Source organism: Panthera onca, chromosome A3 (assembly GCF_046562875.1).
Source record: "Panthera onca isolate mPanOnc1 chromosome A3, mPanOnc1 haplotype 2, whole genome shotgun sequence".
Taxonomy (NCBI): Eukaryota; Metazoa; Chordata; class Mammalia; order Carnivora; family Felidae; genus Panthera; species Panthera onca.
Window position 1 is genome coordinate 82206533 of NC_138341.1, and position 12847 is coordinate 82219379.

General features: G+C 44.0%; 1 protein-coding gene across 2 annotated transcripts in view; it reads left to right on the plus strand.

The window, feature by feature from the left end:
- Window positions 1-10615, plus strand: part of IL1R2 (interleukin 1 receptor type 2) — a 40150-nt gene extending 29535 nt beyond the window's left edge. For both annotated transcript variants that reach the window (XM_060609422.3, XM_060609413.3), the window contains exons 7-9: window positions 970-1105; window positions 2681-2823; window positions 4963-10615. In XM_060609422.3, the coding sequence (XP_060465405.1) occupies window positions 970-1105; window positions 2681-2823; window positions 4963-5102 (419 nt within the window). In that variant the 3' untranslated portion in view covers window positions 5103-10615. The remainder of the gene's footprint in view (window positions 1-969; window positions 1106-2680; window positions 2824-4962) is intronic.
- The last annotated feature ends 2232 nt before the right edge of the window (window positions 10616-12847 follow it).

Sequence of the window (12847 nt, forward strand, 5' to 3'; positions counted from 1 at the left end):
CCCTGGGTGGGACCCCAGGACCCCAGCGTGAGAGGCAGAAATAACAGATATGAGGGAACATTTCCTTCTGTGAGATGGTAGAAGTGGCATTGATTGAAATTAGGTCTATTTTGTTACATGAAAACCGTACCTACAAAAATCTACATGTAAAAATCCGAACATTCTGGTGACAGTTCTTAACTGTATGAGAGGATTAACAGCATGATTCCCTCATGTAGCCAGCACCTGTAGTATATTTTAAATCATTCACTTTACCAAAACTTGGCTGATGCTAAGCTTTTTCCATAAGAGTCCATTTAAAAAAAATTTTTTTTGTAATGTTTTAATTTATTTTTGAGAGAGAGAGAGAGAGAGAGCACAAGCAGGGGAGGGGCAGAGAGAGAGGGAGACACAGAATCCGAAGCAGGCTCCAGGCTCTGAGCTGTCAGCACAGAGCCCGCTGTGGGGCTCGAACCCGTGAACTGGGAGATCATGACCTGAGCCGAAGTCAGATGCTTAATCGACTGAGCCACCCAGGCGCCCCTCCCTAAGAGTCCATTTGTAAAGTGAGGCTGATCCTGCCACTACTGGCCCCAAGAGACAGTCTCTTGTCGCCGAAATAGCTAGCTGGTTGACTGGGGTGAGGAAAGTGACTGACAGGGTCTCCATTTTTCACTCTGGCTCACACACACTTCACTGTTGAACGTCACTATGTCTAACGGGATGCCACTCAATGCCAGCACTGACCGTGTAGGAGGGCCTCATTTCTCCTGTTTTCCAGAAGGAAAAGCTGCTCAGGGGTCCCAGTGGCTCAATGAAGGTCAAAAGCCACACTGAAGTCAGGCTGGGGTTCAGACAGGCCTGTGCCTGTGTTTGAAAAGATGGGGAAGGGTCCACCACTCAGATTTGCTGATGGACGCAAGGACTGGTGTGACCCCTGTTTCCTGGCTGGGTTCTGACGTATGATGTGTGCTGTCTTGCTGTATGCAGGGTCAAGATTGACAATCCCATGTAAGGTGTTTCTGGGAGCTGGCACACATTCGACCACCATGCTGTGGTGGATGGCCAACACCACCAGCATAGAGAGCGCGTACCAGGGAGGCCGCGTAACCGAGGGGCAGCGCCAGTAAGTGTGTGAAGATCTTTGTCAGCTGAGAAGCATCTTCTAGGCATAGCTGTTAGGGGACTGGTGTGGGCTTTGCTCTTCCTTTTAGAGACAAGGTCATACTGAACCTATTCGTAATGACACACATTCTACATTAAAAATAATCTTTTTGATTCTAAACTGTTGGAGTTTTAGGATTTTATACACTGAGTTTTGCTAAGCATTACCAATTGCTCTTGAGAATCAAACTTTCTCTAGGAGCTGAGTTGCTGCTGACTTGGCATCGATGTTGCATTTTCTAGCTGTTTCATTTGTGTGTCGATTTTTGCAGTTTTTTCAAAAACATTTGTGTGTCGATTTTTGCAGTTTTCAAAAAAAAAAAAAAAAGGAACCCAAAAAACTTTGGAGTTAATACATTTCCACTATGCACTCGGCAACCTGAGTGTCAAACATTTTCACAAACCCCTCGAAAGACTAAAGGTTAGCCCCAGTATCCAAGGGCCTCCTTTGTTTCTCCAGGAACAGGGGACTGCCGCAGGCACTAAGGAAGGTTAATACTAAAAGAAAGGAAGAATTCTGTTCATAAGCATTACTCTCTGGAATATGTTTTCTCACTCTGAAAGTCGAACAGTCAGACCTTGTAAGTGTGAACCATTTGTTTGAGGAAGGAGACCATTCAATGTCCCCAATTATCAAAGATTTTTAAAACTGTAGTTTTGGTACTCTGAATTAGCCTGAACTTTCAATTGCCAATTTTTTATCTTTTTTTTTTTTTTGAAAGACCTATCAAAAAATACCTTTCTGGATGCAGTTTAGCAGGTCAGAATTATATGTGGTTAGCACAGCTGCTTGCTTGCACGGTCGTTGTTGAGAAAAGCTTGGCATTGCTAACATGCCTCATGTGGGCTTACTCACACTGTCCACTCACTTAAAGGAGCCTATTTTCTCCCAAGGAGAAAAAAAAAGATAGTCCTAGTAGATCCACATACATGGTGTTTTTATTCATGCTCATCAGTAGCAGTGAAGCATCTTCAGATTACCATCACTACGAATGGCTGACCTGAGCCATTCCCTGGCCCATCTGCGGCTCTCTGCTCCCAACTTGAGTTTCCAGAATGACAGCTGGCAAAGGAGCAGAGAGGAGGAAACACCAAGGAGGCCAGGATTCCTGGAAACTCCCTCCTCCTCAATATGCAAATGATTTATTGGTGTTACAGTTAAGTTTCCCCAAACCAGACATTTCTATTCCCACTGCCGCCTCTTTGTTCATCAATGGCCTTAAAAAATGGATTCTTCCATTATCCAAACAAAACTGGCTCCTGTTAAGTTCTCCTTGTGACAAGCGTCCTGTTACAGGAACCAACATCTTTAGTGTCACTCCCAACAGCTTCAGTGTCACTCTCACCTTCAGGCACAGGCTTAGAAATTCTCCCAGATAGGGAACAAATATAATGAATGACAAGTGCCCTTGACTTTATGAGTTGAGACCAATTTAAGCACAATAGATCCTTCTCATTGAGAGTGTTTGGATGTCTACATTGTAAAGACGAACTTGCATTTGATACATCATGTTTGAGTGATTATTTCCTCCCTCAGGGAATACTCGGAAAATAACGAGAACTACATTGAAGTGCCACTGATTTTTGATCCAGTCATAAGAGAGGATTTGAACACAGATTTTAAATGCGTTGTGCGCAACACACTGAGTACTCAGATGCTACGTACCACGGTCAAAGAAGGTATGTATCAAGCAGCGTGTTTGATGTTCTGTGGCTGCTAGACAAAGTGATTTCCACGTGATTGCTTAGGCCACCGAAAGCAGATCTCTTATTTTTTTCTGATTTATTTTTTGTCGGGTGGAGGCTGGCTTTGGGAGAGTATATTCAAATCAAAATTTAAACAGCAAACTGATTTTTGGAAAAAAGACAAAGTGGTTCTGTGATAAACTTAAAAAAAAAAAAAAATCCTTGTGTCCTCATCTGGTTCTGCCCTGGATCAGCAAGACCACCTGTTTCTTCCTGACGCCTCTAGCGGCAGGGTGGGACATTCTTTATCCTGAAATTGAGAAACTCCCTTCCCCGAGAGGTGGGGGCTGAGAGATATGTGGGGCTCAGGGCAGCTTCAGGGTTAAAGTCATCAGTCGAGAGGAGAGAAAGCACAAGACTATAGTCCAGTCAACCCAGTGCCCATTTAATGGACCTTTAAGAAAGAAGAAAAGCCCATGCTATCGTTTTGACCAAGTTGATTTCTTCCCAGTGTTTAAGCACTGAGTGGGAAAGGGAAATAGAGGTAGTGCAGAGACCCTTGGCATCCAGAGAGGTCAACAGGCGACAAGCCGACAAGCCGGAAGTGATCTCCAGCTGCAGTCTCATTATGCCTTCTGGGCAGTCTGTAGCAATCAAAGAAATCGCTCCACATTCTCTGTGTTTGCTGGGAAGGCAGCTGCAGACAGACTTGTAATTGAAAAGCTGAGGATTTGGTTAAGCCTCAGGGCAGAGCATGACAACACCCCGGACGTCTCAAGCCACTAGTTGGAAACACAAAACCCTTGGCTCACCCCACATCTACCCAGCTTCTCCCAGGGTAAGGCAAAAGACTGCAGTTGGGCAGTACTCCTTTCATACTCAAGTTTGAGAACCGTTGTTCTAGATCATTTCCATGAAAGGGTCAGTAGTTGTAGAGATTTGGAAAGGAAGCGTCCCACGGAAAGCAGAGTTCACTTCTGGGGTTCAGACTGTGACCCAAAGGAACCTATGGTTTGTCTGGTCCTGAAGCTGGGACCCTTTAAACATTTCTGTAATGTGAGCCCACTCCCTGCATGTCCTGTGCGGGATTGGCCATGCCTCATGGCAGCAGGCATAGCCGAAAGCCTGTCACCAGCATTGAGAGGTGCATCTGGGCGGCTGCTTGGAAAATTAAAGCTTTTCTCATTTCTAAACCTTGTGGGATTTTAAGAGAGAAGAATCATCTAGAGAAATGGTCTGAGATTGTGTTGATTCCTGGAGGCCTAGACAGACTACGATAAACAGCTTTAAAATGTAGAGCTCTGGCTTCATCGTCGAGTCCAGTAACACTTATGTACTTGTGTGTACTTGTTATGCTTTTATTTGTACTCTCTCTATTTTCATAACACAGGGATACCAAGGAGTAGAATGTAAAATAGCTGGGTCCAAGCAATAATCTTGACACCTAAGGCTCCTTTATTTGAAGTTTGTTTTCTCTTCCTTTGCTACTTTACTTAATCTTCCTGACAGCCACACTCATTGGAAAGGGGCAGACTGTACCCTGGCCAAGTCATAGTTGGCTGGTGAGGCCTAAACAGATACCATCTTTTAAAAATTTTTTTTATTTTTTTAAAATGTTCATTCATTTTTGAGAGACAGAGACAGCACGTGAGCGGGGAAGGGGCAGAGAGAGAAAGAGAGAGAGGGAGACACAGAACCTCAAGCAGGCTCCAGGCTCTGAGCTGTCAGCACAGAGCCCCATGGGGGCTTGAACTCACAAACTGTGAGCTCATGACCTGAGCCGAAGTCGGATGCTTCACTGACTAAGCCTCCCAGGTGCCGCTAAACAGATACCATCTTATTGCACGCTATTCAACGGGCGGAACAAGGACCCGTGACCCGTCACCCCACTCTCTGCTATTTCTCTTTAATGGATTTTTGTTCTACCTTCCTTGTTTCCCTAATGCCACAGATATCATTCTCAAATATCTTTGACCTGATGTAAGGGACATGCTTTCTAAAAAATCAGTGCACTATTATTAGAAAAAACAAACCCCACTTCTTGTCTTCTCCGTAAACCTGCCCTGCACTATCCTGCCCTGGCAGTGAGAGAATGTTCCATCCACCCACCATGTGACTCTGTTCTTCCTACAGCTGCCACATTCTCCTGGGGGATTGCGCTGGCCCCCCTCTCCTTGGTCTTCTTGGTTTTGGTGGGAATATGGATGCACAGACGGTATAAACACAGAACTGGAAAAACATATGGTTTGACCACGTTAAAGACTGGCCCTTAAGATTTTCAATCTTACGTGAGTGAAATAAAGGCAATAAAACAATTCAAATCCAAGCGATATCCTTTTTCATGGAAGTGGCTTGACCTTTTCGAAGATAGTGCTCTTCCTCAGTTTAACAGAGCTGCTGTGTTTATGGTGAAGCCCTAAAGAAAGAATGTGATGTTTATCCTGAAGCTGAATGACAGGAGGAAGTGTGCATGTGGGCGGGTGAGTAGCTCCCTGCCACTTGTGACCGTTTAAAAGAGTGAGGTGCCCCCAGGCCTGAATTAGAGTCAAAAACATCTAGGTGAGTTTTATAATTCATTCATTCGTCATTTAACAAAAGCGTATTAGAAGTCTGCCTTGGCTATGCTCCGTGGAAGGTGTTATAGATACAAAAATAGTTAAGATGTAGGCTGCGTCTTGGGGAAGATGGAATTTCATTTTGAGACCAGAAAGAGTGCTTTAGAAATGCTACAGAAGGAGAATCAGCAAGAATGGCTGAATTTTTTCAAAAGGACGAGCCAAAAAGTAGCAATTAAAATAGAGTAGACTGTGAGAAAAATACATGTTATTAGGACATATTAGTGAACTGAGAAACAGACTCAACTTTACAACAAAGGTTCTGAAAGTAAGGAGGAAAGAAAGGTATTGGGATGATTGCATTACACATTGGAAAAAAAAAAGAACAAAACTAGGACCCCTTTTATATCATGTTACTCCTCCCAAAGAATCCCAGTTGAATTGATAAATTAAATTTAAATAAATCAAATTGTAGAAAAATTAGCATGACTCACTCCTTCATTTATTTGAGTCTTTGTTCAAGAGTCCTTCCTAGAGGCACTTCTGAATAGCACCTCTTTTCCATCCCTCTCTGTCCCCTCCCTCTGCTTTGTGTGTGATAGATCTTATCATCACCAAACCTTCCATTACATATTTACTTATTTATTTGCGGGCTTTCCCAGCGGATTTGCATGAGAGCAGAGATGTTATTTTGGTCACGGCTGTATCCCCAGTACCTGGAATCGTGCCTGCCATACACTGAATATTTAATAAATGTTTGTAGAATAAATGAAACTAGGATGTATTTTCTTTTGTTCGCTACCAATAAAATACAAGAATGGGCAGGGTACAGATGGATGGACTTAATTATGCTACAATTCGTGCCTAATAGAAGAATGAAAGCAAAAGGTAAAAGATATTATGTCAGGCGAGTTCAAGGAATTAATGATAGCCTATACAGTTAATTCAGGGTTTAAAGAAAGGTGTCATGACCCTCATAGATGGGGGAACATGAATAGGGAATTTATGGAAGAAACACATAATGAAACCATAGAAAAGTGATTTGTTTCAGTAATAATCAGAGATGTAAATTAAAGTGACATTGAGATAACAAAGCACTCACACACACTATCAAGTTTTAAAGGCAAACTCAAGGTCATTTCCAAATGGTAACTCCCATTTCCTGTAATTCCATTTATAACTTGGTACTGGGAAGTAGAAAGGGAATTTGTATCAAGCCAGTGGGGTGCTGGGAACAGCTTGTATCTTCTTGCAAGAGCTAAGTGTAGCGTCTCTTCTGAGCTCTGTTCAGTGATGTCATGTTGGTAGCTTAAAATCCACCACCCTGGGAGTACTGACCATAGAAACTGGCAAATGCCACAGGCCAGTGCCCCCCTCCCGGGTACGCCACTCCAGGGCCCTGCAGATGCCTGGGGATGCTGCTCTTGGGAATTAATCTTAGACAGTAATTGAACAAAAGAAGATAAACAGATGTATGAAATATTTCAGTGAAACTCATCACCGTGATGATGAACAATTACGCATCAATTATAAATTATAATTAACAAGAATGCGAGACTGAAATACTTGTAATGTTATGGAAAAATTGTATATTTTATGCGATTTATGTGATTATGACAATATTAAAATTCATATCCAGCTAGAAAAGGGTGGAAAAAAACCAAAGGATTTTGAAGACTGATTTCTTAGGTTTAATTCAAGGTCTACCATGTGGTGCCTCTGATCCTAGGCAAGGCCATTCATTAGTCTCTCCCTATCAGTCTTCTGATCTGGAAAATGGGGTTGATAACAGGGACTAGAGTGCAGTGTTTAATAATCAAAATCATAGGAGGAATAGACAGGAATAAAAATAGTTGTATTGTTTAGGCCAAAGGTTGGCAAACTTCAGCCTTCTGGACAAATGTAGCCTGGCCTTGTGTTTCTGTAAATTAAGTTAAAAAAATTTTTTTAATGTTTATTTATTTTTGAGAGAGACAGAGCACAAGTGGGGGAGGGGCAGAGTGAGAGAAAGACACAGAATCCAAAGCAGGCTCTAGTCTCTGAGCTGTCAGCACAGAGCCCGATGTGGGGCTGGAACTCACGAACCATGAGATCATGACCTGAGCCGAAGTCAGTTGCTGAACTGACTGAGCCACCCAGGCGCCCTTGCAAATTAAGTTTTATTAGAACACAGCCATGCCATTTTGTTTATGTATTGTCTGTCTATGGCTGCATTGGCTCTTTGAAGGCAGAGTCGTTGAGACAACAAAGTCTGAACTGTTTGCTATCTCGTCCCATACAGAAAAAGTTCTCTGACCACTGGTTTAGACTGAGGAAATGTGTAGGCAGTAAGAGCCTTACTTATATATTTCCCTGCTATCATCTTCTCTGTCCTTCCTTTCCTGTTTTGTAAGTGTGTAAGGAAGGAGAAGGAAAGGAGAAGGCAGAGCCTTTTAGCATCGAATCAGAACTTTCACCGTGAAGGAGGTGGAGGCAGGTTTGGAATGAAGAAGGGGTGAGGACTTTGCAAGGGGCTTCTCTGGGTGCTTCTGCCTTTCTGGCTCCTCAGGCTTGGGCACCACCCCACTCTCATCCCTCTTCCTTCCTGGGACTCCTCCTCTAGTGCTCTCCAGAGTTCCCTACCTTCAGATTCTGGCAGCTTCAACAATGACCTGGAAAAGAAGCTGACTGCAGCCAGAAAACAATTTTTTAGACTCCACCTTGACTGCACAGCTTATGCACTTCCTCCTGTCCACAGTTCACAAGTTGGGGGTCATGCTCTTAGAAAGAATAGGAAGCAATTTTGGACACCACATTTATGATAATATCAAGGTATAAGTATGATATTGGAATTGTTATATTTTGAAAGGAGAGTCATTATATTTCTTTTTTTTTTTCTATTTTAAGGTTTGTTTATTTTGAGGGGGGCGATGGGCAGAGAGAGAGAGAATCCCAAGCAGGCTCTGTGCTATCAGTGCGGACCCAGACGCAGGGCTCGACCCCACAACCATGAGATCATGACCTGAGCTGAAATCAATAGTTGGAGCTTAACCGACTGAGCCACTCAGGCACCCCAAAAGAAGAGTCATTATATTTCTAAGAGACATACAGGAATATTTATGGATGATAGTTGAGATTTGCTTCAAAAAGGTCCAGTACCATGGCAGGGACAGGGAATATAGATGAAATATGATTGGCTGTGTGTTAACGGTTGTTAACACTAGTGACGGGTGCCTAGGGGTTCCTTATGCAACTCTCTCTCTTTTTGCATGTCTAGAAATTTCCAAAATACAGAGGAAAAAACCAACAATATAGAAGTAACTAAATACCCACCAGACAATAAAATGAATCCATAAGCTGGGCACAGTGGAATCTTCTATAGTGGTGACAGTGAATAAAATACAGCTACATGCAACAATATGGATGAACCTTAGAAATCTTAAGCAAAAAACAAGTCCAGAAACATCTATTTATAGCATGATGCCTTTTTTTAAATGCTTATTTATTTTTGAGAGAGGGACAGAGTGCAAGAGGGGGAGGGGCAGAGAGAGAGGGAGACACAGAATCTGAAGCAAGCTCCAGGCTCTGAGCTGTCAGCACAGAGCCAGATGCAGGACTTGAATTCATGGACTAGACCGCGAGATCATGACCTGAGCCAAAGTTGTATGCTCAACCGACTGAGCCACCCTGGTGCCCCCGGCATGATGTCTTTTTATATAAAATGAAAAACAACTAAAATTAAAAGCTCTCTTCTGTATGCATATATGCAATACATACATGTATTTTTATATATTTATATTTAAGAGCACATATGTGATAAAACTACATTTTAACTATATTTGGATATGTATGTATCTATATTTAAAGAGTACATATGTGATTTTAAGGGTTTACAATTGTCTAAAATTTAAGAAAGCAAGAGCTTGAGAAACCCAAGGCTCACGATAGTGAACACATCAGGTGACCAGGGCTGGGATGGGTTAGGAAGATGTAAGTTTCATCATGTCTGGATCAAACAGATTAAGACACAGGCCACTCATGGACCAATGAAGAGTGTGCGTCTTCAACTTAGGATTCTGATTAATTCTGCACATCTGAGTCCAAATTAAACAAACAAAAGAAACAAGGTGTTTTCTTAATGTTTTCATCTGTTTTATGTTCCTTCTGTTGGTTGAACCTTCCAATTTGGATTTTTTTCACCTCCCTCCACAAAATTGGGGGGATGGGGGAGTAAATAGCATTTGACAACCTCACATTTTGGCATGCTACCTGTAGGAAAACAAGCCCTATGTAATGAAATATCACTTCCCCAAGAACTAACTGCGGGTGACAGTGGATGCCAGTAACAGGTACGAATGAACATTTATGCACTCAAATTAAATTTGATGTCTCAAGTATTTGAGACTGTGGTAAAATATAGGGGCTTTTCAGAGTGGGTAGGGTCGTATGTCTACAGTAAGATCTTCTAGGGACAGGATCGCTTCTGCTCATTGACACATCCCCACATCCCCAGCACCTGACATGGTGCCTTGCCACCTAGTAGGTACTTAAGAAGCGCCAGCTGGGTGGATAGAGAAATTGTGTGCTGCTTGGGTTTTCCCAGGACTCGCCAGCCTGTGTGGACAAATGGAATCCCACCAGTAGGACTCTTCCAAGTTTCCCGGCTCCTGCCCCTATTCCCAAATCTGCACTGGTTATTTGCACGACTCCTGCCAATAGCTCACTTGGCCACATAAATGGGCCTCGTGTTTGGTGGTTGTTTTCCTGCTCTTGTCCCCATCTACAAACATCTGCTAAACATGCCATCTCTTCAAGGCTCCTCAGTACTGTATCTGGCCTCCAATGGAGCACTGTCCCCCCCCAGAAGGCAGTGTTCCAGGGTGTCCGGAGGACAAGCCATCCAACCGCCACCCTGGGCTGCAGTTTCTGTCAGCTGTGGTGCCAGGAGCCAGAAGCTCTCCTTTCATGGCTCATGTGGCCAGCCAGACAACCGCAGTGGCGGTGGGGGCCTGCAGCCCTTCTCCCACATGGCTCAGCCATGGAGTATGCCTCTTCTCCCTGGCGTGACTGCAGAAAATTCTTCCTCATTCTTGTTCAGATGAAGCGAAGTAAAACAAAGTCTCCTGCAAAGAAACTCCCAGAGGTGCTGCTTACTGGTTCTTCAGAAATGGCCTGTCTGCAGTTACCAGGCTCCTGAGGGAGGTCAAGGATTTGGGTCACAGGGGGCCAAGAGCTGCTCAGCCAGCTGCAAGGACCAAGCCAGAGAAAGCTTTAGATGAGGGAGAAAAAAGCAAGGAAGAAGAGGAAACCAACATTTAATTGCTTAAAATGTGCAAGATTTTATATGTTTTACTCAATTTAATCCTCAAAATATCTGTGGGCGAATACTGTAACCCATGTTTTGGAGACAAGGGCATGGAGGCTAAGTTTAAATATTACATCATAAAGTGGCTTAGATGTATGGCAGCAAACAACTGATACTGACTCCCAGGCCTCAACACAGCTGGAGAACAGCTGGCCCCAATTTGGGGTGAGTCCTTTGCAAGAACACAGAAAAGAAGGAGCAGAGCAAATATTTGCTTTCCTGGGGGTGACCCGGCCACTGACAAGAGCTGAGATGCACGTGTCTGGTTCCTCTCCAAACTCACCAGAGGTACATCTGGAATCCATGAGGGGACAAGAGTGATTCTAGTGGGGGTCCCACCATGGGGAAGGAAGCACCAGGAATGGGACCCAAGTGTCCCTCTCCCCTACAGAATTCCTCAGGGTTTTAGTTCTCTTGTCTTGTGGGACTCCAACCAGCCTGAATCCCGCAGGGTGAAGGTGGACAGCCCACCCACACAGTCCCAGTTGGCCTTTCCGAGGCTGCTTGTCCTGGAAACACATGAACTTTTTCTGGACCTGGTGGTGGGCAATGTAGATTTGGCCCCCTGAAGGCTCAGAAATGGTTAGGGACAGCATGGGAATTAAATTTCCTGTTCCAGGGGTGCCTTGGTGGCTCAGTCGGTTAAGTGGCCAACTCTTAATTCCGGCTCAGGTCATGGTTTCACGGTAATGAGTTCGAGCCCTGCATTGGGCTCTGTCCTCCTAGTGCAGAGCCTGATTTGGATCCTCTGTTTCCCTCTCTCTACCCCTTCCCTGCTCTCTCTCTCTCTCTCTCTCTCTCACACACACACTCTCTCTCTCTCTCTCTCTCAAAAATAAACTTAAAAAAAAATTAAATTTCCTGTTCCAAATTACTGTTTTAAAATGTCAGTTTTATTATTATTCAGGTGTGGTGAGACCAACAAATCAGGCAATGATTGTCATTAAAAAGATGGTTTGTTATAGATCCTTGAAGAGGGCAGCCCATGCCATGCAGGGCCACATGGGGAAGCACCAGGGTGGGTCAGGAGGCAGAGGGAGGGAAGGGAGAGCATGGCCTTTACTATGGCTTCTTTTTTTTTTAATGTTTATTTATGTTTGAGAGAGACAGTGTGAGTGGGGGTGGGGCAGAAAGAGAGGGAGACAAAATCCGAACAGGCTCCAGGCTCTGAGCTGTCATCACAGAGCCCGACGTGGGGCTCAAACTCAAGGACCAGGAGATCATGACCTGAGCCAAAGTCAGAAGCTTAACTGACTGAGCCACCCAAGCGACCCAAGTATGGTTTCTGAGGAAGGAATGGACAGGACAGTGGAGGCAAGCTTCAGGTTGGCCAGTTTGACTAATTTCACTGAGTAATTTCATTCACTGGTACCTGGCTTAGGGCAGGTGGATAGTGGCCCTGAGAGCGTGAGAGACTGATAAAGGAGGTAGTTGGGTTGTGGACTCTGGGTTGGTTGGTGTGCATTTGAAAAGTATGCTCCCTGAATGGGCTAACTAGGGAAGGGCAGTCCCTTCAAGGTCAGCAAAGCTCAGGTGTCAGAAACACAGGGTTAATACAGTTATGCCCAGCTTCATCTGATAGCTCGCCAGAAGTTCAGCAAGGAAATAAATGGCCAAAAGTAAAGAGCCAACAAAAAAAATGCCCCAGTTTTATTTTTTTGCAAGAATATCAAACATCCTTTATCAAGCAAACTCAAGCTGGTAAAGCAGTCACCATAAACCTGTCAAGGGTTAGCACAAAAAGGTTGTAAAATAATATTCTGTAGCCCAGGTTTGATTTTAAATTCTTTTTGCACTATCAGGTTCCCAAGGAGACATTAAAGTACAAAGAGCAAATTATCCTGCCCTTGTAAATGCGAGTGTAAAGGAACCAAACCTCAAAAATGTTGAAATAAAAGTCTGAGTTTCCTCCTCCCCAATTCTACCTTGCTTGGTCCCAGCAGGACGGCTTCTCTGTCCAGGGACAGGGGACTGCGGTCTAGGCCGTCTTCTGTCTCTTGCAGGGAAGGGTGTGGTGCCGAGGCCTTGGGCATCGAATTGGCCTCTCACATGTCCCCTTTAAAAAGTCCCAGGTGTTAATGCAATATTAGCACAGCCCTGACTCCACTCATGCCAAATT